The sequence below is a fragment of the Lontra canadensis genome, unplaced genomic scaffold, assembly GCF_010015895.1.
Source record: "Lontra canadensis isolate GAN:19392208 unplaced genomic scaffold, GSC_riverotter_1.0 scaffold107, whole genome shotgun sequence".
In the NCBI taxonomy this organism is placed as follows: Eukaryota; Metazoa; Chordata; class Mammalia; order Carnivora; family Mustelidae; genus Lontra; species Lontra canadensis.
The window spans coordinates 2,088,989-2,116,052 of NW_022631101.1; the positions used below are offsets into that span (position 1 = coordinate 2,088,989).

The following is a 27,064-nucleotide window of genomic DNA, read 5'->3' on the forward strand; positions in this document are numbered from 1 at the left end:
GTCCGCGGCTAGGGGTGTGGCGGGGGGGCGGTGTATGCCGCGGTATCCCCCCACTCCGAGAGTTTCAGGTCCTCGCCTGGTCCCGCCTCTTTCTTGGAAGTGACACACCCGTCGTCCAACCGGAGCCGCGGGCCGGGCGCGGCGGGGGGCGGAGCTGGGGAGGGGGCTCGCAGGGCCAGGGGAGGGGGCTAGGGGCCTCGAAGGGCTCGGGAGCGACAACGGCGAGCCATGGCTCTGGGGCTACAGCGTGCCAGGTACTGGGGTTCGGGGCAGGAATGATGGGAAGCGGGGGGTTCTCCTTGCAGGGACCCCCGAGCTGGGGGGGATGCACGGGGGAAGCCGAGGAGGCTCCGGGCCGCGCGGTTGGAGGTACTTGCCCGCCGTACCCACCATCCTACCCGACTGCAGGCGAGGGGGGTTCCCCAAGTCCCCGGCTGCCCCGCCCCGCCCCTTTAGACTGGAGTGACTTCGGGGTGGTGATCCCCAATTTCCTGCTGCTCGGGGTTCGCTTTCCCTCCAGGTTAGGGCCCCTACGGAATTGGGGGTGCTTGTGTTCGAGTAGTTCCCGGGCTTCTGAGGAAGGCATTCTCCTTCCACGTATTGAACCTACCGGCCTCCGAATTCCCAGAATTGAGGTTGTTCCTTGCTACGGTACCCGGGGATCCTAGGGTATATGGGGTGCCCCCAGACTAAGCTTTCACAGATTCAGGGAGTCCCTTGGAATGGGAAGTCAGATTCTGAGTTCAAGAGCAGTGAGAGCCCTTATAATTGGATGGTCCCTGACAGACTTTCAAACCTTGGGTCCCCTAGAAATAAGTAGAGGGGGTCACCTTTCAGCAGCTACCTGGGACCTTTCCCAGGGACCTTTCTGTACCCTTTTGAAAAGGAGAGTCACCCCTTTCAATAACAGAGAAACAGCCTGACCGACTTCCCAGGTCTAGCCCCTTATCTTCCTCTCCACCCCCACTCAGTGCCTGTGACTGTGGACAGGGACACACCATCCAAGCCTTATTTGGGGAATCCCCCATGGAGGGTGCTGTACCCGATTCAGTGCAAGCTCTGATGGGAGCACGCCCTGCCTAAGTGTTCAGCTGGGTTCTCCTGGAGGGAGGGTAGGTTTCTGTGATCACCGCCCAGCAGGTGCAGAGCTGCTGAGTGCTCTGGGTCCAAGGCCAAGGGGTCTATCTGGCCATGTTTTCTTGGGGCCCTGGAAAAATCTTACAGACCCTTGGTTTCCCTTGTCCAATCTGAGGCATCCAGGAAACCTCACCCCCTTCCCTCCTCCCTGGCTTCCCAGGTCTGATTGGATCTGTCCACACCCTCATGTTTTTGCCCTCCCCCCCCCTCCACTGCTGTTCGCCCCTTCAGTTCTATTCCAGTCTCTGGCTCTGGGCCTGCCAGGGAACTCCATCCCACCCCTTCTGGGCCAGCCTCAGCCCAGCCCCTCCCAGCGCCCCCTCCTGGCTAGGTGGGGGCCTCGCTTGGCTGAGCTGGGGCTCTCCCCCCTCCCCACCAAGGCCAGCCCTTTCCTGTGGTGTCATCCCAGTGCTGCGCACCACCCACTCATAACTCGCACCCGGATCCCGGCTGTGCTCCGTCCCCTCCTGCACCCCTAGGATGGCACTTGGGCCAAAGGGGGCCTGGGTGATGGTGAGTGGGCCCCCGTACTGCCTCACCCCCTTCCCTTCTTCCAACTCAGGCTTCCTGCCATCCCACCCCAGGCAGGGATGTTCTTGGGAAGTCCCTGATGGGTGTAAGGGCCTCCGTGCCCCCCGGATCAGAGGGTTCCAAGGGAAGATAGGACTCAGGGTACAGGCACCCTACTGGGTTACCATGTCCTTGGGAATGAGCAGAGGCAGAGGCAGAGAGAGTCCTCCTGACTGACCGTACCCCAACTCCTTTCCCAAACCCTGCCTCTGGCCTCACAGTGCCCAGAGGGGTCCCTGCCCAGACACAACCTAAGGCTCCCTAGATCCTTTACACTTTTTTCAAGACCCCCACTACCCAGCTCAGTGTCAGAAGAGAGAGGGCCAGGAGCAGCCCTGACTATGGCTCTGCGTCTTCCTACTTTCTCCTTGCCTTTGCTCTCGGGTGGCAATTTCTGCAGAGGTGGGCTTCTCTGTCTCTTGGTTTGGCTGGGGCTGGGGGGAGGCCACCGGGCCCCAGCCCCCATTCCCAGGCCTCACCCTGGGGCCTCCAAGGCCCCGGCCCCACCCCCTGTTCTCTGCTGGAACACAGGGGAAGGGTGGCAGGGTTCCAGCTGCACGTCCCAACCTGGGCAATGTGCCAGGGGGCTGGACCAGGGCTGGGCATGGGGCCAGCCAGGGAGACTGGCCAGCTGGGGAAATCCGGAGGTAGCAGAGGTGGGACACGGGAAGGCACTGAGGCTACTGGGCAAAGGAGGGACAGGGCAGGGGCTCCTGGGGTGGACATGCCCTCTGAGGCATGGCATTTAAGCGCACAGGCCCTAAAGTCATGTTCAGATCCCAGCTCATCCATCTGCTTCTGGAATGTGTGGCCTGGGGCCCCTGACTGCCTCTCTGAGCCTCAGTGACATATCCTGGAAAATGGTGGTGGTGGTGGGGAATCATACCGCCCCTTCCCTGCACCACATCAAAATAAGGAGCGGTGAGGGAACTGATCTTGGGGGGGCAGGATACCCCACAGGTCACAACAAACTGTGTTTAAGTCAGACAGCGTTCTGGGTAGAAGTAGATGCTCCGTGGGACTCACTTGAGATTGGTGGACCGCAGCTGCCATGTGGTGGGGGCCCTGATTACCAGCGGGGTAACTTGGGCCAGTGAGGCCATTGCTCAGAGCCTTGGGTTCAGGCCCTGTGAAAGGGAGATCATTTTTCCTGCTGCATCGGGCCATTGGGAGGATTTAAGGGGGTCTCTGGCTCCTTGAGTGCTCAGTACCGCAAAGCGAGCGTGATTGGGAGGATTTAAGGGGGTCTCTGGCTCCTTGAGTGCTCAGTACCGCAAAGCGAGCGTGATTACTCTCATGTGTGTGATGGCACACAGACCAGACCACGGGGTTCCCACCAAAGCCCATGCATCTCTCCAGTGTGCAGGAGACTCCAGAGCCTTCCATTCCCCATGTGGACAAAAAGGGAGTCATCAGAAGTGTAGCCCTCTCATGGCACTCATCGATGGCCAGGCCCTGTTCTAAGTCCTTGATGTATATGAATTCGTGTAATTTTTACAACAACCCCGTGGGGTCGTGTTGTTATGCTCAGGGAGGGCCTGCGGTTTGTCCCAGAGTTAAACAGCTCATACATGGTGGAGCCAAGACACTGGACCTCTGCTCCGGTCGAGCTCGTCCCTACCCCATTGAGCTCCTCCGTTTAACGAAAGGCCAGAGACCCAGGCGTCTCTGAAGCCAGCTGAAGCCAGCGGAAGGCCCACACTTCCTGTCAGAAGAACGTCCGGAGATCAGGCGGGGAGCTGGAAGGAGGGTCCCGCTGCAGCCACCAGCTGGCTCCTTCTGTGGAGGGAGAAGTCTGCCGCGGAGAGGATTACAGAGCCCAGCTGCCTGGGAGGTGGGGGACTGGCCCCACCCCCATTCCCGTTCCCACTCCCTCTCCCTCTGTCTGGGCCCCCGGCTCCGCTCGGTGAGGCCCGCCCACCCCCACCCTCTGGGCAGGAAGACAAACAGGGCTGGAATAGAACGGGACAGGACGGAATGTCCTCTGGGCAGAGCAGGACTGGAGGCCCCCGCCTCCCACCAGCTAGCAGGGAGGGGATGGGGTTGACCGCTGGCTCCCTCCACCCCTCCACCCAGCCTGCCCCTCTCTGTGCCTCCTACTGGATGCAGGGAGTTTTTTCCCTCTGGGGCCTGACAGGACAGCCCCTCGTTCTCCAATTCGCTCTCCCAATCGTGCCCATGGGTGGGGCTGCAGGTCTCCTGCTTGGGGCCCTGAGGTTGATGCCATCCCCAGGAGTGGCCTCTGGTTTAGGAAGGGACAGCCTCTCTTCCTAGAGTTCTGCTTCCCCGGAGTGGGTCACAAGGAAGGAATCAGAGAGAAGGCTTTGGAACCCCACTGCCTGAGTTCACACCCTGGCCAGTTAGTTACTAGCTTTGTGACTTTTTGTGCAAAGGACTTTACCTTTCAGAGCCCCGGTGTCCCCTTTGTGAAGTGGAAATTTAAGGTGCCTCCTGGGATTGAGTGAGTGCACATAGGTGAAGTACTTAGAACAGTGCCAGATGCACGCTCAGCAGTTCATAACTTGTTATTAATGGTTTTATCAATATTATAAATATAAAGAAGATTATGTAGACTGTACTATATATAATATACTCCAATTTTTTTTTCTTTCAAAAACTGTGTTGTTTGGATTCAGACATTTAAGACAGGGAGAATCACTAACCTGGAGATAAACCCAGGGCCATAGGACAGAGAAGGCTGAGGAGTTCAGGCAGACCACCGTCCAAACGTGGCCTCACTCCTTAGGGACAGACACTGCAACCTCTCTGTGCCTTGGTTTCCTCATACGTTCAATGGGCTAACGCCATTACCTTCTTGCTGGGGTTGTCTGAGCTCTTAGTGGGTTTAATGTGAGTTACTCACTTGGCACAGGGAAGAAGCTGGATACGTGGCAGATATTTCTGACAAAACAATACTCATCCTTCAACCTCCACCCCCACCTCATCCCACCCGTAGAAGTCAGGTATTTGAAGCGGATTGAAGGGTTAGCTGTTGGCTCGACAGAACACTGGGGTTGGTTTGCTGTGTCACATCTGCAGGGCCCCTGTTGGTGGGTCGTTGGACTTTGAGATCTGTGTTCTAAGATTCTGAGGATTCAGCTCAGCTGAGGAGGGGAAAGGGCAGGAGAGGGGGTTCAGGGAGGCTAGAGGGCAGGGGGCCCAGAAGCTTCTGACATCTTCCTGATCCCTCCCTTCCCTGGCTTGGGGCCAGCTCTGCCAGCCCTCTGCCAGCAAGAGGCCTCCCGGTCTCCCAGGCGTCCCCAGCCCAGGGAACAAACAGCAGATAAGTCAGGGAGGGGACAGCGGCCCCGGGCACGCCTCAGAGAGTGAGGCGCTGGGGGCAGCATGGGCTGGCGCAGGGACAGATAAAATCCGCGACTAGGAGCTGCCCCAGAGTATAACCCTCGCAAGGCCCAGAGAGCTCCGGGAACTCGCCCGGGCCACACAGCGAGACGTGCACGGTCGCGGCCCTGCCCTCTTTGAGCCCGGGGCCCCATGTGGCAGTGCCCCACGTGCATGTCCCATCCAACTCTTTCCCTTCCGGGGGCGCCGCCAGTGAACGCTGCCGATGTCCGCAGGTCGAGCACCGAGCTGCGCAAGGAAAAGTCCCGGGATGCGGCCCGTAGCCGGCGCAGCCAGGAGACCGAGGTGCTGTACCAGCTGGCGCACACGCTGCCCTTCGCGCGCGGGGTCAGCGCCCACCTGGACAAGGCCTCCATCATGCGCCTCACCATCAGCTACCTGCGCATGCACCGCCTCTGCGCTGCAGGTGAGCCCCGCCCCCGGGAGCGCCCACTTGGGCAAGGCCCCAACCCCTAACGTCTTCCGGGCGGAGGGTGGGCCCCCTTCCCGCACGAGGCCCCGCCCCCTCCTGAGTCGATCACGTGTGCGGTCCCGCCCCTTGGGAAGCCCCACCTCCTTCGAGTTGGAATTCTAAGGAATAGGAGGCCTGAGAACTCCCTTGGGTCCTTCAACCCTTAGGGTTTGGCCCCCAGGAAGACTTTTTTTTGCGATAAATATCCCTGGGAGGCTTAGCTGCCCAATTTTTAATGACCACCTGCGAGCGTGCCCTCCCTAGCTCCTTAGGTCCATCGCCCTTCCCCTCAGAGCCGTTCTCTTGAATTCCCACCCAGTTAGAATTCTACCCTGCAGGGGGGTCTGAGAGAGAGAGAGAGACACACACACACACACACACACACACACCCCTGGAATCTCCAGGACCCTGAAAACATTTTATTTACGAGGAATGTGGAGCCATCTTCTGGCAGGCTCTGCCCATGAGACTTCCTTCCCTGCCCTGTAGAATTTTACTTCTCTGGGAGGCTCTGCCCTTTTAGAATCCTCGTCACCTGGGAGTCCCTGCTTCTTTAGAATCCTGCCCATCTACAAGGCCCCAAGAATTCTGAAATTCTGAGGCCCTGGGAGGCCTTCCCCACCCCCTTTAGAATTCTGACTCCCTCTAAGCAGAATTTTAACCTTGAATTTTGACCCCTAGGAATCCCATCCTTTTAAAAGTCTGCCTGGCCTCCTAGGAGACCACGCCCCCACCTTTGAATTCCATTCTTGTGGGAGACCCCCACCTCCTTAGAATTCTGTGCCCCTGGGAAAACCCTGCCCCCTTCCTTGGGACTCCCAAACCACGGGCATATATTCTTGCTCACCTGGGGGCACCTGTAAGTTCTTCAGAGTGAGGGAAGGCAAAGGGAGGCTAGCCAGGGTGGCCCCATGGCTGACTAACTAGAGAACCCCCTCCGCCCTGGCCCGGACACCAGGGGAGTGGAACCAGGTGGGAGCAGGGGGCGAAGCTCTGGATGCCTGCTACCTGAAGGCCCTGGAGGGCTTCGTCATGGTGCTCACTGCCGAGGGAGACATGGCTTACCTGTCGGAGAATGTCAGCAAACACCTGGGCCTCAGTCAGGTGAGAGGAGCTGCCCGCTTTGTGCCTGGCCCCGTGCAGGTGATGCCGGGATACGGAGGTGACTGAGACCGGCCTAGCCCTGTCTTTACAGGGCTCCCAGCACAGAGGGGAGACAGATGTGTCACCCGACGGGAAGCTGCAGAAGGGTCAGGACAGGGATGGGACAGCCTAGGGGGCCATGTGAGCCAGGGGAAGGGGGTTGCCTGAGCCAGCCTCAGGGGGCGTCGAGGACTTTCTAGAAAAGAAGACATCTGAGCCGAAACCTTAATGAAGGACTTAGCGGGGCAGAAGGTTTGGGGAGTGGATGGGAACAGTGAAGACTGGGAATGCGTATGTCTGAGGGAACAGAATATGCAAAGACCCAGAGGTGAGATAAAACAGCATTGGAGTGGGGGGGGGGATTAAAGATGTTTATCCTGGCTCAGCGCAGATTACAATGGGAAAGGTGAGAGAAAAAGGTCTAGAGAGGTCAACAGAGCTGGATAATTTAGGGCCAAATTAGGTTTATTGCCAGGGCACTAGGGAACCATAGATGGATTTTCAGCGGGGGAGAGGCTGTGAGAGAGGCAGAATTGGATTTACCGTTGGAAAAGCACCCCCCCCCCCAACTTGGTGCACACAGAGTTAGAGTTGGAGGGGATGAGACTGGAGGCTGAGGGTCCATCCACAGGGAGGGGTGCAGGGCCCTGGATGGGAGGAGTATGAGCAGGGGTCTGGGGACGAGAAGGCAGGACACACAGGTGAGAACTGATTTCAGCTAACCCATACAGCATGCCCCACAGGACAGTTACTGTTTTGTTTTTTTTTTCTATTTCACATAAATAGGCTCCACAGTCGTCATCTGTTCCTTTCTCCTGCCTTGTTATCCTGCTCCTGGTACCAATTTCTTTGTTAGCTTGAGCTCTTCTCGGGTTCAGAGAGGGGAATGTCCCAAGGCCCCAAAGCTAGGAAGTGGCAGACCAGGATTTGAATCTAGCTGGAGGAAGTGCTGTCAGAGGAGAGCGAGCCCTCTTCCCCGAGTCAGCACCACTATTGGACTGGGAGCTGTGTGGGTCCCCTTCCATCGGAGTCCCCTCCCGCCAGCACCATGCCCATTTCCGGAACTGAAATAACTTGTCAAATCTTTGGCTTGGCAACCAGATGGGATTTGAATGGGGTCTCACCTCAGGACCTTTGCACTTGCTGTTCCCTCTTCCAGAACACTCCAGAGAGCCACAGGACCACCTCACTGGCTTGGTTCAGCGATTTGTTTCAGTGTCCCCTCAAGACTTGGGCTCTGACTATGGTGTCTAAGATAGCATGCTGTCATTTCATGGCCTTATTCCAGTTTTCTTCCTATTATGTACATATTATTTTATGTCTGTGTTTTGTTTAATTGATTTCCTTATTGACCACCTGCCCTGCCAGCCAGTAAGCTCTGAGAGGCAGGGATTTTTCCTGTGTGGTCATAGCTTTGCCCACCCATCTGGAAGAGGGCCTGGCTATAGCAGGTGCTAAAGAGAGGGTTGCTTAGTGAGTGTGTAAGTGAATGAATGAATGAATGAATGAATGAAAAAACGAACAAACTAGTGAAGTAATCCAGGCTTATAAATCAGGGCAGGGATGGCGAGGCTGAGGAAGGAGGACTCGGTGAAAGTGCTCTAACCCCCAGACTGCCCCTGCTTCCCTCCCTGGCAGCTGGAGCTCATTGGACACAGTATCTTTGATTTCATCCATCCCTGTGACCAAGAGGAGCTACAGGACGCCCTGACCCCCCGGCAGAGTGAGTCCCTTAGAGGCCTCTGACCCCGGTTATAAAAGCTGCGGCTCCCGCTTCCCCTCAGCGTGTCCCCTCCTCCTCTGGAGGACTGGACTGAGGAAGCTGGAAGGAGGGGCCATGGTCCTGCCCTGGGGGCTCTGAAAGAGCATTGCCCCCACCCCACCCCTTGGAGGCCCTCTGGTTCCAGGTCTCCGCTCTGGGAATGAGGCTGGGGGGGGCGCTGGAGGGAACTGGGAGCTGTCCAGAGCCACGTGGTGCCCTGCTCACCCCCCTCCCCGGGGCCCTCCCCAGGCCTGTCCAAAAAGAAGCCGGAGGCCCCCACCGAGCGCTGCTTCTCCTTGCGTATGAAGAGCACCCTCACCGGCCGCGGGCGCACCCTCAACCTCAAGGCGGCCACCTGGAAGGTGGGCAGGACCCGGCCTGGAGGAGGGTCCAGGGTTTCTCCTTCTCAGCTCCCGGTGGGGTCCCCAGAGACCTACCTCCCAGCCCCACGGGAGCCCCAGGCCCACGTGCTTCCCCACCTTGCCCCCCCTCACCCCAACCAGGTGCTGCACTGCTCTGGACACATGAGGGCCTACAAGCCCCCTGCACAGACGTCTCCAGCAGGAAGCCCCAACTTGGAGCCCCCCCTGCAATGCCTGGTGCTCATCTGTGAAGCCATCCCCCACCCGGGCAGCCTGGAGCCCCCACTGGGCCGGGGGGCCTTCCTCAGCCGCCACAGCCTGGACATGAAATTCACCTACTGTGATGAGAGGTGGGCAGCGGCCCCGCTGCACCCCACCCCTCCATTGGCTCGGCTCTTCCTCTTCCTTTCTGCCCCTGGGTCCCTCCCTGGTTTTTCTCTTGCCCCCCAGTTCTCCCTCTGGTCCATCTCCATCTCTCTCTGATGCCTTCTATCTCTGTCTTGTGTGGCTGTCCGTCTTGGCATTCTCTGTGGGTCTTTTTGCCTTGGGTTCTCTTCCTGTCCCCTTTGAGTCTTCGTTACTCCCTCCCTGTCCTTCTGTTGCTTTCCTTAAACGAGTCAGGGCACCTCAAGCAGTTAGCACAGTGCCCAACATGGAAGGGCCCTTCATGTTCCCGCATCTTCCCTCCTTCCCTTGCCCTGAAGTTGTGCTTGGGCATGGCAAGTCTGGGCTTGGTTTTAAAGCCTAGCTGTGTGCCCTTGGCCAAACGTGGGCGCCTGTCTGTGCTGTGCTCTCCTGGTCTGTCGTAGGGAGTGGTACCAGAACCTCTTTAGAGCAGCTGTTTTTGTGGTTTTTTTTCCCCAAAGATTTTATTTATTTATTTGACGGACAGAGATCATAAGTAGGCAGAGAGGCAGGCACAGAGGAGGAAGCAGGCTCCCTGCCGAGCAGAGAGCCAGATGCGGGGCTTGATCCCAAGACCCTGAGATCATGACCTGAGCTGAAGGCAGAGGCTTTGACCCACTGAGCCACCCAGGCGCCCCTTAGAGCAGCTGTTCTGACAATGCACCAGTGCATTGCCTGGTGCAGAAAGCCATAGAGGTGTATTAAGCCAAAAAACAAAACAAAACAAAACAAAAAATTTTATTATTTATTAAGTGGGGCTTGAACCCATAACCCTGAGATCAAGAGTCACATGCTCCACCAACTGAGCCGGCCAGGCACCCCAGAAGTGTATATTTTTAATCATTATCATCATTATTACGTTTTATTTTATTCATTTCTTCCTATTTCTCTTTTTCTGATTTTCTTCCTTCCCTTCTCTTACCCGGTCCTTTTCTCTCCTCCTTTGCTTTACTCATCCCATCCCCCTCACCCTCGTCCATTTCCTGCTGCGGCCGTAACTTCCCCACAAGCCAAGGGGCTCAACACAACACACATTCACCATCTCAGAGCTCTGGAGGCCGGAAGCCTGACATGAGTCCGGTGGAGCTAAAGTCAGGGGCCGCATTCCTCTGGAGTCACTTTGCTTTAAACACTTCTGGAATCTTTCTACATTCCTTGGTTTGGAGCCCCTTTCTCCATCTTCAAAACACACGGCCCCGCCATCTGCCTCCATCAGAACAGGACACCTGTCCTGTTCTCCGTATTTCTCTATAAGGGCCCCCATTGCCACACAGGGCCCACCAGGCTCGTCCACGTGAAGTTCCACATCTCAAGACCCCGCCCTTAATCAGCCCTGAGGGGTCCCCTTTGCCCTGTGAGGTCCCAGTCATCACAGGTCCCCGGGATTAGGAGGCAGACCTCTCTGGGGGCCGTTATTCAGCCTATCATAATCCCTTTTCTGTTTCTTACTCTCCCTTTCCCTCTGTTACCACCTTATCTGTCTCTGTCCTGCTGGCTTCATCCCCATGTCCCCCAGCCCCACCCTCCACCTCAGCCAGTCGAACTGACCAGGCCCCACTGCCCCCACCCCAGGATCGCGGAAGTCGCTGGCTACAGCCCCAGTGACCTGATCGGCTGCTCGGCCTACGAGTACATTCACGCTCTGGACTCGGACGCCGTTGGCCAGAGCATCCACACCTGTACGTAGGACCTCCTGGCACTCTGAAACAGGCGCCCCTAGCCCCCCATGGTCTGGGGAGCCTTCCCCCCATGCCCCGACACCAGCTCCCTACGCCCCATGTCCCAAGGAACCTTCTCTTCCCCGGTCCCCTCATACCCAAGCCCCTGTCCCCAGTGCCTTTTCTTCCCATCTGCCCCTTCTGTGGCCCTGACCCGTCCTGCATCCCCTTCCCCAGTGCTGAGCAAGGGCCAGGCAGTAACGGGGCAGTATCGCTTCCTGGCCCGGAGTGGTGGCTATCTGTGGACCCAGACCCAGGCCACAGTGGTTTCAGGGGGCCGGGGTCCCCAGTCTGAGAGTATCGTCTGCGTCCACTTCCTGATCAGGTAAGTGGGAGGGGGTGTGCAGTGCGTGGGCCTGCATGGTGTGTGAGAGGCATGTGTGTGTGCACATGAGGGTGAGAACAAGTGCTCACATGTCTGTGTCTGCAGACCACGTGTGACCGAATGCACACAGGTGTGCCTGCACGTACCCACACGGGTGTGGGTGTGTGCACACCCACGCACGTGTGCGTGCTGTTCACTGAAATTGAGAAGGGCTCCATACTCAAAGTAAGAAATCTAGCAGAATCGTGGGGGCTCTTTTGCTTTTTAAAATATTGAAGTGTAATCTGCATATAATAAATTCACTTTTTGGTCTATGCTATTATGAGTTTTGACAAAGGCGTGGGATTATGGAGTCACTTCCACAGTCAAGCTCCAGAGAATCACCCAAAAACATTCTGCCATAGTGAATCCCAGTGCACCCCACCCCACGCCAGTCCCTGGCAACCACCGAGCTGCCCTCTGACCTTTAGCATTTTGCCCTTTCCAGAATGTTCCATTCAAAGAATCCCACAGGATGGAGCCTTTTGAGTCTGGCTTCTTTTACTTAGCGTAACATATTTAAAGTGTATCTGTGCTGTGTGTGGGGGTCGCTCCTTTTTAATGCTGAGTGGTGTCCTCTGGTATGAATATGAACAGACCAGAGTCTGTTTGTCCATTTGCCTTTGGAGGACACTTGGGCTGGTTCCTATCTCGGGTGATGACAAAAAAAATCTACTGTAAACATTCTCATGGAAGCTTTTGTGAGATCATGTTTTCATTTCCCTTGGGTAAACACCTAGGCATGGTCGGTATGTATTTAACTTCATAAGAAACTCCCAGGTCATTTTCCCAAAAGGCTGCACCATTTTGCCTTTGCACCAGCAATAGTGAGTAAGGGTTCCGTCTGCCAGCATTCTGTGTCCTCTGTTTTTGTCTTCTTTGGTTTTAATTTTAACCATTCTAATGGATGCACTGGGGTAAAATCACAGGCTCTCCTCCACTGAGTTCAGCATATTAGAAGTTTTTCACCATGACAACATTGTGACGAGGGGCAGCTAATTAGCACAGAAGACAGAGAGAATTACAGGTCTTCTTTGAAAATTCTCTTCCAGGACATGCTCTCAATTTCTAAAGCCTTACGGGTTTCCCTACATCTTTCTGATCAAGAACAGATTCTCTTAGGAAATGGAAGTGGGGAGGGGCACCTGGGTGGCTCCAGTAGCTTAAGCGTCTGGCTCTTGGTCTCAGGTCAGGTTTTGATCTCACAATCCGGAGTTCAAGCCCCGTGAGAAAACAAGACTAAGTATCTGTGGAATGTTCTCACTTTAACACCTTTCCAAATCAGAGCCTTTGAATAACTTGTCCATGTGGCAAGAGGCCTCGCCATTGTCACTGCGAAAGAGAGGGGACCTGCCCCTCCCTCTTCTGGAAGCTCCTTTTGCTCATTGTGAAGATTTGCCTTTCTATGGCCAGGCCCTGTGGTTTCAGTCTTCTGTACTCTAAGCAAAGAGCAGGCCCGGAGAGTTCACTTTTCTTGGCAGAGATGGGAGAGGAGGGAATGGCTTACTTAATCCCAGTGAAATAAGGAGCTTATGGTATTAATTGTCCTTGCTCTGTGTAGGTGTTGTGTGGTGGGCAGTTGTGTGGCTGTCTCTGTGTGCTCAGGTGCTTATACTTTGTGGTATAAAAACCCTCCCCTCCCAGACCCAAGCCTTCCTCCATTGCAGTGAGCAATTGCTTTACAAGAATAAAACTCATTTACATGGGGCCCTGCTGAATCTTCAGCACCTAGAACAGCGCCTGGCACCTAGTAGTCGTTCAGGAATCACAGATACTTAGGTAGCGCTCCCCAGGTGCCGGCTCAGTTCTACGCCTTTTACGTGTATTTGCCCACTTAAGCCTCCTAACAACCTGCGGAGGAGGTATTATTATTTTTTTGATTCTATTTATCTGAGAGAGAGAACATGAGCAGCGGGGAGGAGTTGGAGCTGGGGGGAGAAGTAGACTTTGCAATGAGCAGGGAGCCTGATGCGGGACTCGATCCCAGGACCCAGAGATCATGACCTGAGTTGAAGGTTGGCGCTTAACTGACCGAGCCACGCAGGGACCCAGGAGGAGGTATTATTATATTGCCTCTTTACAGAAGAGGAAAATGAGGCACAGAGAGGTTCAGCCACAGACTCGAGGTCACACACGCTTCATCCGTGTGTTCTTAATTACACAGAGTGGCAAGGCCGGTTGACCCCAGACCACTGACTAGAGAGCCGTTGCTCTTTGCCACCAGACAGTACTAGTTGTCTAGGACATGTTTATGGGATTGAACGAATGCAGAATATGCATGTGTGAGCGTGAGAGTACAGATTGTGCATGCACGTCTGTCTGGGTATATACCTGTTTCTGTGTTCCTGTGTGTGCGCTTGTGAACTGTGCGTATACATGTGGGACATGGACAGGCTTGTGTTTTTCAAAGGGGTTGGTGTGGCTTTGGTCTAGCCTAAACTGGGGTGTGTCCAGCCCAGAAGGGGTTTGGTGAGGGTGGGGAAGGGGCATAGCTTCTCAAAGAGCTGGTGGGGGGATCACCCATGTGCCATCCTGGGTATTGTTATGTAAATGAGACACAAACGAGGGCCTGGTTTTCAGCCCCCCTGACTGATTCTCCAAAAGCTGATTGGACTGAGAACATTTGGGTTGTCTCAGCAGCTAGAGACTGGGGGGAAGGGAGGCGCCGGGGACATAAGAAGGATATATTTATAAATCCATTCCCTTGAATATGAAAAATGTCTATGAATAGAGACTTCATAAATAAAATCTTATTCATTAAAATATATCCCTCTGAATTCTTCATATTTGGTAATGTAAGAGTGTTAAATATATATACTTCATCAATCATTATAAGAATATGTTTATAAGTAAATATAAAGAGAATATTTTGTTCTTATCCCTTTTGACTCTCCCCTTCTCTGTCCCTTGTTTTCCCCCCACACGTTTCCCCTCTCTACCCAAGCTGTGCTAAATGCCAACTCTTTTTTTTTTTTCTTCTGTCTCCTTCCACAGAGAGAGCTTGGGAAGACACACATAACTTTATTTTAAATGCTATTATGATAAAAAGCATTCAGCCAAAATTAAATCCATAAAAGAAACGCATAAATGTGGCAAATTATTTTTTGCACAATGCCTTCCTGCCCTGACCGAGATCGCCTCCTGTGGCAGGACATCATCTAAGGGGGCTGCCTGGGCCGGGGCCCGAGGACCCTCTCTGACTTTTGTTCCCCTTTTTGCCCTATACCCCAGCCGGGTGGAAGAGACTGGAGTGGTGCTATCCCTGGAGCAGACGGAGAGACACTCTCGCAGACCTGTTCAGCGGGGCACCCCTTCCCAGAAGGATGCCCCTAATTTCCGGGACAGCCTTGGTATGGGGCAGGGCTGGGGCTGGGAGGGGTTGTGGCCCCAGGACGGTTGAGGGAAAAGCCCAAATGCCTTAAGAATGGGGCTCACCAGGCCCTGCGTGACCTGACTCCTGCCTCCCTCCCCTTCTCACCCTCTGAGCACACCAGCTCCCTTAGTGCTCTTGGAACATGCTAGACTCTCATGCCTCAGGGCCTGTGCACTGGCGGCTCCCTCTGCCCAGAATGCTCTTCTTTCTTCGGTCCTTCTACTTCTGTGTCCCTGGGATGATCGCTTCGGTTGACGCTCCTCTGCTCCGAATCCTGCTGTGGCTCCCCACTGCCCCCACCCTTCAGCTGGTTCCCTGCTCCCACTTCACTGCTCACTGGCATCCGATAATCATCCTCCTGGGGCTCCTTTCTCCCTCTTCCTTCTCCCCCACCCGACCCTCCCCCAATCCTGGGCGAGCTTTTCTTCCTAATGGCTCCTCAAGGCCGTCTCTTTCTCCAAGCTGTTGCTGGCAGCCCATGCTCCTGGGTGTGGTGTGGGGTCACTGATCGCCTTTACTTTTCTGCCTCAGAACTCAACTCCAGGGACCTTAGAACCTCCTTGGGGGCCTGGGGCCTGTCTTTTCTCCTAATATGCAAGTCCCCCCAATACGCAAGCACCCCCCCCGCCGCGCCCAGAGCGGAACGTCTGGTTGCTGTTCTGTGCACCTGGAGAAGAACCGGGTCAGGCGTGTGCCTTGGTCTAGCCGTGTTGATTTTAGATATTAAAACATTTCCCCATCTTTGGGCAATTGCTACCATCCCAAGCCTACTGTGTGCCTCCCACCCCACACTGGCCCTTGTAGGACGCTCCAGGGTCTCCCCACGATCTAGCAACTGAAGGGATAGAGCAGCGGTTCCCCAAACTCAGTTCCTCAGTGCTGTGAGCAGCCTCCACCCTGATCGGTTATGGAAAATGCCAGTGAGGCTCCCTGAATTGGTGGGGAGGGCTCTGCCCCTCAGCCCTGTGTCCTCCCCATCTGTGTGTCCCGTAGATGCCTCTGGTCCCCGGATCCTGGCCTTCCTGCACCCCCCTGCACTGAGCGAGGCCACCCTGGCCGCTGACCCCCGGCGCTTCTGCAGCCCCGACCTCCGTCGCCTCCTGGCACCCATCCTGGACGGGACTTCAGGAGCCACCACCCCCAGTGCACCCCCAGCCACACGGCGGCCCCAAAGTCCTCTTCCGGTAAGCAGTCCCTCCCAAGTAAACCCTCCGCATTCAGGCTGCTTTGGCCTTTGGCTTGAATCTTGTTCTTCTCTGGGCCTTAGTTTCTCCCTCTGTGCAGTGGGAAGGTTGGGGTGAGATGGGGTTCCTTTAAGACCTAGATCCCAGATTCTTCAACTGTGATCTGGACCAAAACCTGGGCTGTTTGGGACTGGCACGGGTGACCCTCCCTCCTTGCTTATGACCAATCATCCAGGAGCTCAAAGAGTCAAGAATGTCTGATGTCTTAAATGACAGAGACCAGGAGTCAAATCCTGAATCTGCCACTTTCCAGCTGTGTTTCCCTGGACACGTGGGCCCTGAGTGTCTTCATCTATAAAACTAGGATCATAGCAAGTAGGTCATCTCAGTGATTGCTGGGAGGGTTCATGAGATCATTCACGGGAAGTGCTTGGTAGACCCCTGATACCCTGTAGGTGCTATATATACCACAGAAGCTACTTTTTGTTTACTTGAGTTCAGATAGTGTGACCGTTGACTCAGGGGCCCATGTTATCTGCTGTTGACTCTCCTCATCCTTCCCCAGCTGCCCTTCCCCCAAGATCTTTTCTCCACCAGAGAAATAAGACTGTGGCCTGTGACCTTTACACCTGGGCTAGCGGACTCTGCATCATTTGACCCAGACTCCAGACTCCCAAGAGGGCCTGAAAATCTTGGCCTTGGGCTTTGGTCTTTGAATCTCTGAGTTTTTCCTGTCAATCCATCCCTGGCCACTTCCACCTTCGAAACACCCAGGTCCAGAATTCATTTGCTTTCGCCGTTTGACCCCCTTGGTGTCCCAGCTGTGTGACATTTAACCCTCACTGCTGCCCCTGATCTCAAATGTCCAGACTGTCTTGCTGTTAACACTTCCTAGACTCCAGATTTCCTTAAGCGTCTGCTCTCTCCCCACAGGCTGATCTCCCAGATGGACCACACTTGAACGTGGAGAACACGCACAAACTCGTGGCCTCAGGGAAGGACCTTGAGTCTGTGGAGTCGGATCTAGATGTAGCTCAGGTAAGGGCTGGCCTGGAAGGAACAAACGTTACCTATGTGCTCTGGGGGCTGACATAACTGAGCTTTAGAGTGGCGTGGTTGAGGGGACCACTGGATGGATGGATGATAGAAAGGCCATTGTATTCTTTAGGTGAATGATGTTGGATAGATGGATGGGTGATGGTTAGACGGATGGATGGATGGATGGATGGATGGATGGACCACTATATTCATTAGGTGGATTATGGGGGATAGATGGATGGGTGATGGTTAGACAGATGGATGGATGGATAATGGATGTTTGGATGGGTAGTTAGATAGGCCACTAGTTCATTGGGTAGATGATGGGTGGATGGATAATGTTTGGATGATTGAGCAGCTAGATGAATGGCAGTGATATGATGTAGTAGTTTTCTGTTGCTCCAAAACAAATCACTAAACTGAGTACCTTGAAACAACTAACATTTATTGTGTCACACCATTTCTGAGATTCAGGAATCTGGGAGCAGCTCAGCTGGATGGTTTTTGATGAGTCTTTTGTGAGGCTGAAGTCAAGCTTTCCATCAGGGGTACAGTTGTGTGGGGCTAGAGGATCCACATCCAAACCCACACACATCGTTGTTGACAGGCATCAGTCCCTCACTGGCTCTGGCTCGAGGCCTCAGTTGCTTACCACGTAGGCTCTCTGGCTTTCCCCAAAGGCAGGGAACCCAAGAGATAATGAGAGTGAGCCCAAGACAGAAAATGCAGTCTTTTATAAACGAATCTCAGAAGCAACACACCATCACTTCGCGATTGTATCGGTCATACAGACCAACCCTGATACAATGCAGAAGGCATCCGCATATACCAGAAGGCAAAGATCATTGTGGACCCCAATAATTCGTGCCCCGCCCTCATGGAAAATGTACTCACCCCCTCCCAAGTGCCCCCAAAGTCTCTTCCCATGACAGTATCAACCCAACATCTGGAAGCTTGCCACCTGCATCGGGTCTGGGCATGGTGAAGCTCTCCCTCTGTTGGCCCATGAACCAAAGAGACAAGTGATGCACCAGCCACATGCCCCACATACAGTGGTGGGCCAGGCACAGAGTAAGGCCATGTATTCCCTGTTCAAAAAGAGGAAGAGGACTGGAGCGCATACAGGAATCACTAGTCCCGGGAGTTCTAAAATCCAGTTGAGCAACTATGAGAAGTTCCTTGATCAGAACTCATCCCTACTACTTCCTAGGGCCTTTCTCCATGGTTCTTGGCTCCGCTGTCTAGATGCTGGGCTCCTCACTTGGAGTCCTCCTTGCTGTTTCATAAGGGGTAACATGTGTTTACAGCTGAGAGGGTTTTCCTGACCTGCTTTCTCACTAGGGAACTTTGGTGGCCCAAAGGTCTCTTTTCATTTAGTTCCATCTCTGTCCCCTCCAGTCCAAGCTGACAACGTTTCTCTTTATATAATCATCTTTTTAAAAAAAATGTGTGGGTCTTGCATGAATCTCTTTGGAGTTCACTCCTTTAGACAAAAGTAAAGCCCACGATCTCTTCAGGATAAGCCCTTCTTTACTTTGGGCTTTTGCTTTTGAGTGACAGTGCCCAGAAATTTAACAGACGCCCCGTTCTCTGACTGAGAAAATCTGTGAGGCACATCCTTAAACTCCAGAGCGCTGTTGTCTGACTGAGGGATATTCTAGGCAACGCCTTTGGTCTTTCTGAAGTCTTAACAAAGAATTTTTTAGTCATACCCTGGGCTTCATCTTTAGACCAGGCCCTCCCAAGAGCACTCTTCCCTGCTCAATTTTAGCATGCCTTGCCATCTGGGGAGTTCCCAGGCTCAGCCAAACCCAAGGTGAAGGCCACAGTCCTCCTGACTGCCAAGTCTGTCCAAGACTTCTAACATTAGCTGCAAGCTCGTTGGCTGTGATGCCCACGGCCTCCCTCACTACAGACCAGCCACCTACAAATGCAGAGATTCCCATGAGTACCTCAGTCTCCGTAATTTGCTGGCAGTAGCTCTAGAACTTAGGACAGCACTGGACTTAAAATGATAGTTATTACTTCAAAAGAATATAATAGCCAAATGAAGAGATGCATAGTGTGGAATCTGGGACTGAGAGGGTCCCAAATGCAAAGCTTTCATGACCCCGGGGACATGTCATGTTCCCAGCAGCATGGCATACTGCCACACCAGCAAGCTCATCCAAGCTGTGGTGTCTAGAGATTTTTTTTTTTTAAGATTTATTATTTATTTGAGAGAGAGAGCGTGAGCAGGGGGGAGGGGCAGAGGGAGAGACTATCCGAGCAGATTTCCGCTGAACTCGGAGCCTAACATTGGGCTCAATCCCTGAGATCATTACCTGAGCCAAAACCAAAGAGGCAGACACAACCCTACTGAGCCAGCCAGGTGCCCCAGGTGTCCAGAGTTTTCATCGAAGGGGCATTATGTAGGCACTACTGAATTATTGCCCATGTAGTTAACCTTGATCTTCATCTCTACCTCCCCAACACACACACACTTCCCCCGGAGGTGAGGCTGATCTCACGGGGCCCCGACCCTCTCATCGCATGGTTGGCCGTTGGGCATGGCCAGCCTCCAGCCTGAGTCATCTCGTTGGCATACAGTGTCTGGCATGGCCCCAGGGGCTCACCATGAGGAGCAGAGATGCTCCTGTCACTCAGGAAATCCCGAGGAGCCAGGGCAAAGGCCACACCTCATTTTGGGTAAAATTAATTCTTCACTTCACAGGGAAGTTGAGAATCTTCCAGACCTTCAAGTCCCCTTCAGCTCCTTCATGTGTAGCCTTTCTCCTTTAGCTCCTTTCTCCTCTTGTCTTTACTCCAAGGGCAAGAAGAAATCAGGCAGCCATTCAGCACTGGGGCTGGGACGCTCGTAGCTGGATGGCCCAGCTCACTAGTTACCTGTTCCGAGTTCCACAAAACCGCAGGTGACACTAAACTGTAGCTACCACACAAAAGCCCCCTTTCCTCGGGCTTCCGGTCATATGTTCCTCACATCCCTTTATGCCCTTCCTGGCCAGCTCCTCATGCCTCACGTGTCCACTAATTGTTTGCTCAAGGCAGTCTAGGCTCCAACAGCCTCTTCAGAGCCCTTCCGGCCCCTGCCCACTGCCCAGTGCCAAAGCCACCCCGCATTTCAGGCTTTCGTTAGGGCAGCACCCCATTCTCAGGACGAAGATCTCACCTGTCATTTGTGGGTAACTCATTCCCCTAGAGCATGTACAACCTCATGTAATTTCTGGGGATCAGGGGCCTGGGGGCCACTTAGCGGGCTGGCCTTTGCTCTGAGGTCACAGTCAAGATGTCATCACCCAGGGCTCCCGTCACTGGAAGGCTTGAAAGGGACCAGAGGATGCACTTCCAAGATGGCCGACTTGTCCACTGGCAGGACGTCTCCGTTTCTTGCCATGGGAGCCTCTCTGTAGGGCTTCCCCCACAGCACATGACACCAGAGAGTCTGCAGCAAAAAAACAGAAGCCACGGTCTCTTTATAACCTGATGTTGGGAGTCCCACATTATCATCCCCTCGAAATCCTATTGTGCCCAGATCAACCCTTGTCCCTGCAGTAGGGACTACACGAGGGCGCAAACAGCAAGAGGCGAGGCTCCTTGGGAACCATCTTGGTGAAGGGCTGCCACAGAGTCCTTCCACCCATTTTACAGATGAGCAAAGCAAAGTTCAGACTCTTGACCTCGGGCGCCTGGCTCAGAGATGGCGGAGCTGGGAGTCCAGCTCAGGCCCACCTGAGGCCGAGGCCCTTGCTTTTAACCTCCTCCTGCCTCCCGCAGGACGTCGATGGTCTGGATCTGGAGATGCTGGCCCCCTACATCTCCATGGATGATGACTTCCAGCTCAGCTCCAGCGAGCAGCGGCCCAGGGCCTTCCACAGACCTCCAGGCGCTGTCCTCCGGCCCCGTGCTCGGAGCTTTCATGGCCTGTCGCCCCCAGCCCCCGAGCCCTCCCTGCTGCCCCGCTGGGGGAGTGACCCTCGGCTGAGCTGCTCCAGCCCTTCCAGAGGGGACCCCTTGGCGCCCTCCCCCACGGCTGGGGCTCGGAAGAGGTGAGCCGCAGTAGAGGGAGGATATAAAGGGAGTGAACCGCCCCCCGCCCCCCGTCTTGCTCCTGCCTCCTGTTTCAGCCCCATCCCGCTTCATTCCTCCTCTGACCTCTGCTCCGGCCAGGCCCTCGGTGTCTGCCGCCCGTGCCAGTTTGTTCCAACCTCCGTCTTTGTCTTGGCTGTGCCCGGCTGGAGTGCCCTCCACTCTTCTCCTTGTTTATCCAGATCCCACCAGTCCACCGGGCCCTCTCCTTTAGAACATATTTATATCTGGCCTCATCACAATTTTTGTCACAGTTAAGAGGACATTGCAACAGTGTCAAAAAAACTGTCTAGAACCAAGTTTCCTAACGCCTTTGAGAATCTGTTGAAAGCTATGGACTCTTTCCCAAGAACATTTACACATACATATGCATGCACAATTTTGCATAGAATTTCAGAGGGTCTACGCCCTCTTTCCAGAGACGTTAAATTACTAATGCTCAAGCTTCTGCTCTCCACATGGCAGGCGGGCGCCCATTTAGTGTCCAGAATGGTCCCTTTACTGTCTGTGTGAGGTTTTATGGCTACATCTCATTATTTCCCAAAGCTCTCAGCTCGATGCTGGATATACAGTGGGTATCTAATAAAGACTTATAGAATGAGGGAGGGAGGGAATGAATGAATATGGTAGGTGGATGGATGGATGGTAAGTGGGTGGGTGGATGGCTGGATGGCTGGACGGGTAGATGGGTGGATGGACGATTGGCGGATGGCAGGGTGGCCGGATTGATGGGTGGATGGATGGATGATGGGCAGAAGGACGGGTGAATGTGTGAGTAAAGGAATAAACAAGCACTTGGGAGAGTGAATGAGTACTCATCACCTGCTTACGGTGGGGCCCACCCCTGCTCGGGTTTGTCCTGTGCTGAGATTCTGACCTGTTTCCCTCCAGGACCCTGGCTCGGAGCGCAGAGGACGAAGCCGAGGGCGTGGAGCTGCTAGGAGTGAGACCCCCCAAGTGGGCCCCCAGCCCAGAAGCCGAAAACTTCCTGCTGCCTCCCCTCAGCCTGGTATGTTGGGGGATTCGTGGGATTCTCTGGCCCTCAGAACCTAGTGGGCTTAAACCTAGTGTTTTACGGGTGGGCAGCCCAGAGAGGGGAAGAGGCTGACTGAAGGTCAAATGGAAGGTCAGTCATCCGGCTGAGGCTAGGACCCTGATCGCTAGCTCAGGTCATGGTATGAAAGGGCTCTGCAAATTTACGTAAGTTGGTGAGTTCTAAGCAGAAAAATGACGCAGGGTAAAGGGGAGAAACGACAAAGGTTAGTATGTATAGGAACTTCTCCCGTGGGCCTCCCTTGGATTATTAGTGTAGCATTCAGAGTCCAGACAACAGTCAGACTGACTTGGGGTCAAGTCCCAGGTCTGCCACCTCGTAACTGCGAGACCTTGGGCAGGTGATGGTACTGCCATGAACCTCAGTTTCCTCATCTGGGAAGTGGGATGGTGACATCTCACAGGACTCAGGAGAGGCAAGTGAAAACAGGCCGGTCCTTAGTGGCTGTCAATAAATGGTATAAAAACAACGAAGCAGGGGCGCCTGGGTGGCTCAGTGGGTTAAGCCGCTGCCTTCGGCTCAGGTCATGATCTCAGGGTCCTCGGATCGAGCCCCGCGTCGGGCTCTCTGCTCAGCAGGGAGCCCGCTTCCTCCTCTCTCTCTGCCTGCCTCTCTGCCTGCTTTGTGATCTCTCTCTGTCAAATAAATAAATAAAATCTTTAAAAAAAAAACAACAACAACGAAGCAAAGGCACGACCCCCCCTCTGCCTCCTTCCCCCAGCTCCCTGCTTCCATCTTGCCCCTGCTGTCCTTTCTGCACGACGGCAACCAGGACGCCCTTTCCAAAACCCGGCCTAGGCTGCGGCCCTGCCACCAGCCTCCCCCAGCACCTTCCGTGGCTCTCAGGCTCCTCACTCGGAGCAGGGGTTTGAACACGAGAGGTGTGTGGCAGTACCCACAGCTGATAGTTGCCAAGTGCCTACCTTGCGGCAGATGATGCACGGTATTTCTTGCGTGATTACATTTTGCTGAATCCTCACGACTGCTCTTAAGATATTGTCGGCATGACCGTTATGCTTTGCATTCATATTTGCACACGAGAGGACGAGCGGCTGCCCGGGTCAGAGTCTGGGCAGGAAGCAGCACGCTCACATCAGGGCACGAGGAGCATTTGAAAGCAGGACCACCGGCAGAGGGACACTGACGATCATGACCGTGATCGTGGCAGCTTTGTGTGTCTCCTGCAGAGCTTCCTTCTGACCGGAGGGCCAGCCCCAGGGAGCCAGCAGGACGCCAGCACCCACCTCCTGGGACTGCGTGAGCCCCTGCGTGAGTAGCACCACCCTGGGTCCCTCTCTCCCCGAGGAGGTGCCCCAGATGGTTGAGAGGGGAGAGGTGGGGCAATCCAGAAGGTGGGAGGGGGGGCGCTGTGGCTGGATTTGACCTTGGTAAAGACAGACAGCCCTTCCCTGTTCTCAGTGGCACTGAGGGGGGAAATAGAGGCCCCCAGGGAGGCAGGGGCTTGCCAGAGGTGTCCCTTGGGGTGGAAGCTGAGCCCAGGCCCACGCTGGGCCTCCCAAAGTCTGTGTCTGATTTCGCTTTGGGCCTGCCCTGCCTTGGTCATTCCCAGCTGTGTGGCTTTGGGAAATAGTTAGGGCCCATTATAGTAGTTCTTACCTTAAGGAGATGTTTTCAGGATCTGTGGAGGGGCAGCACAGGAGAGCTTAGCTCAAGACCGGATTGGCAGTAAATGTTCAAGAAATGTCTGCCCTCACGCGACGCTGGTGCGGCAGCCCCTCCACAGAGTGAGACCACTGCTGGGCTCATTTAGCTTCCCGTCCTCCCCTTCCAGCACAATCGTCAGTAGCCAGAGCTCCACTCCAAACCTCTACGGGTCAGCTAGGGGATCTTCCCAAAGCGTGATTCTGACCCTGGCCTCCCTCTGCTCCCAACTCATCCATGGCTCCCTAGTGCCCTTCTGAGAAAGAGCAAGCAAGCTCCTCACTTTATACTCTAGCCTCTGGGGGTCTGAACACTGCCTCCTCTCAGACCACACTCAGCTCCACATCCTCTGTTCCAGCCACGGTTACGGTCTTCTGGTTCATTCTGTCCCTCATATATGTGACAAAGATTTACTGAACACAGTCAATGCCAAGCACTGTCCTAGGAGCTGGAGACACAACTGTGAACAAAAACAGAAATCCCTGCTGTCGCGGGGCTGACATTGTAGTGGGGACACAATCCAGAATAAAGACACAAATACAAGAAGGGGTGCAAGAGAGGAAGATGAGTGCTTCTGGGAAAATAATAATGCATGCAAAGGGAAAGGGAACTTGGGGTGGGGGGATTTCAATTTTAAGTAGTACAATTAAGAGTGGTCGCATTGAGAAGATGACATTTGAGCAAAGACCTGAAGGAAGTGAGGGAGTGAGCAGTGACAGTTTCTGAGGGAGGAGCATTCCAGGCAGAGGTAATAGTAAAGGCAAAGGTCCTGAGGTGGGAGGATATCTTAGTTGGGGGACAACAAGGCCAGAATAGCTGCAGCAGAGAGGAGAAGGGTGAGGGGCTGATTGTGGGGGGACTCTATAGGCATCGTGCTGACTTTGATGTAATCTCCCTAGAGGAGACGGCCTCAGGACCTTTGCATGTGCTGATCCTTCTGCCTGACTGCTTTTCCTTCTGTTCTTTGCTTAATTAATTAAAGCATCCTTTAGATCTCAGATCAAATATTACCCCTTCCATGAAGCCCTCCCTAACTTCCTAAGTTCATGGCTCATAACACTCATCCTAGAACGTATTTATGTGGATGTTGAGGTCATTATTTGATTTTTGGCTGTCCTCTCCCTGCGGGTGTGAGCTTTGTGAGGGCAGGGGCCAGGCTTGTCTTGTCACAGCCCTATTCTCCTGTCTCTGGGAGGCAGGGCAGTGGCTGGGCACAGAGCAGGGGCTCAGTACATATTTGTAAAGGAAGAGCTAATATTTATTTAGCACTCACTCTGTGCCAGGTTTTATGCAAAACCTACCGTGTACATGACAGAACTGATGCCCCTCCCTGGAACCCAGGGCAGGGAATTTTGTCTGTCCTGTTAACTGCTGTGGCCCCTGTGCCTGGCACACAGCAGGTACTCAGTATTTTCTGACTGGGTGAATTCTCACGAGTGGGGTAGGTCTAGGTCTCCCTGTTTCCTGGGTAAATAGCAAGAGCTCACTTGTTGAGCGCTCACCAATACTATTGTTCAAAGCACTCTACGTGGATTCATTCATTTCCTTCCCACAGCAGCCCTGGAAAGGAATTATTTTTGGCTCCTTTTACATATGAGGTAGCCCAGGCACAGAGAGGTGGAAGTCACCTGTCTCAGGTCACACAGCAAGTAAAGAGCAGAGCCTGGATTCAAACTCAGGCCGCATCTGGCTCCAGCCTTCGTAACTACCGCCTTAAACATCCTGAGCACCTTGAGGTTCAGAGAATAGAACTTGCCCGAGATTTTACTATGATCTGAATCCAGGCATGCCTGTCTTATCACCCACACTCTTAACGGTCAGGAGGGGAAGATGGGTTTGGGTAGTAATTCCCCACTGGTTGATCTTCCGTCTTCCCCCCACAGGCCTGGGCCCCTCGCTGCTCTCTCTCTACCCGGATGAGGACACAGCCGAGCCCAGGAGCCACTTCCAGCCAGCAGTAGGCTTGGCCCAGGCCAACTGAGCCAGCCCCTCTCCCTTCTACTCCCCAGAAAGGACCTCAACCACACTCCACGCCGGCAGCCAATGCACAGGATGGGGGTACCAGAAGAGGGGTTCCCTTTCTCCTCTCAGCGGCCCCTGCCCACCTTGGGCCTACCTCAGCCCTAGCCCCTCTGCCCCCCATGTCTGGGGACTTTGGGGTGGTCTCAGCTCAGTGACCTCTGGGAGGGGGCCCCTGGAGCCCTCCTCCTTCTCTCAGGACTTCCCTTGGGGTTCTCAATACTGGTGACCTCATCCCTTTCTCCAACTCTCCTGGCTTGATTTTTGGGTGACTCGGGATGGGGGACATTGGGGTTCAGATCTGTGTTTCTGGGCTCTGGGGAGTATTGATAACCATAGTCACATTTCTTTTCCATCCATCTTTTATTATTTTTCTTTTTGTTGATTTCATGATAGGTTTTGAATCACTATGAATGGCCTGGAGTCCATAAGAATGCAGGACTCTGATCCCCCCTCCTCCCTCAGGTGTCAGTGTGGTTGGTGGTGGGGGGAGCTCTGGGGCAGACCTCACCCCTAGCAACTTCTTACCAGTCTCTTAGCCTTCCAAGTGGCCAACCCTCTCTGCCTGCCCCTCCAATGGGGACTTTTGCTGCCCCAGCCTTGCCTGGACACTGGTTTCATTTCTGGGGATAGCCTCCAGCTTCCTCTGCTCCCAGACCAGGCAACCTCCTGCTCTCTGCGATTCTAGACCACACAACTTCTGACCTGCTCTTCTAGCCTGCCCCTCTCCCAACACATCCTTCAAACCTGATTCCAGACCTCACAACGTCCAGCTCTTTCTTGTTCTGGACCCCCCCACCTCCAGTGCTGTCTCTTTTTGTACCTCCATGGTCTCCCAAGTTGTCTGGTTCTAGGTCTCACGGCTTCAGAGCTGACACCCACCGGAGCCCTCTGGTTCTAGCACTCACTCTGACTTCCTCTGGTTCTAGACCTTTCTCTGTAAATAAGTCTCCCTTGTACCAGATGTCACATGCTCTGACTCCTGCTGATTCCAGCTCTGACAACCAGCAACTGCCTCTGACTCTGGACCCCAAAACCCAGGCTTCGTATTGGGTCTAGTCTTCCTGATCTGGAATACACCTGGCTCCAAATCCAGACTTCCTAATTTCTGAATTGATTTGGTGGTATGTGTCACAATGCCCAGCTCCTTCCTTTTCAACTTTTACCCTCAAGACTTGTTTTTCCCATCAAAAAGAAGTAAAGTGAGTGGTATGTAGATCTTCTAACTATTATAGTACTTTCAGGCCAGACTCCGTGCTCTAGGTCTCTTCTGCTCTAGACCTCGTGACCTCCACCGTCCACTGGTTCGAGACCACACAGCCTTTAGAACTTGCAGTTCCCAGGACCCTCTGATTTCCGATCTGCTGATCTCA

At 54.2% G+C, this 27,064-nt stretch overlaps 1 protein-coding gene across 8 annotated transcripts; it reads left to right on the plus strand.

Annotated features, from left to right (window-relative positions):
* Positions 1-179: 179 nt before the first annotated feature.
* On the plus strand, positions 180-26,154 carry HIF3A (hypoxia inducible factor 3 subunit alpha). Of its 8 annotated transcripts, none has more exons than XM_032839118.1 (15): positions 180-254; positions 5,286-5,476; positions 6,480-6,625; positions 8,303-8,387; positions 8,676-8,788; positions 8,930-9,138; positions 10,766-10,872; positions 11,089-11,236; positions 14,507-14,625; positions 15,642-15,832; positions 16,766-16,870; positions 20,645-20,916; positions 21,848-21,965; positions 23,198-23,279; positions 25,556-26,154. In XM_032839118.1, exons 1-15 carry the CDS (start codon positions 229-231, stop codon positions 25,651-25,653), a joined length of 2,010 nt encoding a protein of 669 aa, XP_032695009.1. In that variant the 5' UTR covers positions 180-228; the 3' UTR covers positions 25,654-26,154. The 8 variants fall into 8 exon arrangements, with proteins under 8 accessions (XP_032695009.1, XP_032695011.1, XP_032695012.1 ...); XM_032839125.1 differs by lacking the exon at positions 180-254 and adding an exon at positions 3,454-3,541; XM_032839120.1 differs by lacking the exon at positions 6,480-6,625 and having other exon boundaries at positions 186-254.
* The last annotated feature ends 910 nt before the right edge of the window (positions 26,155-27,064 follow it).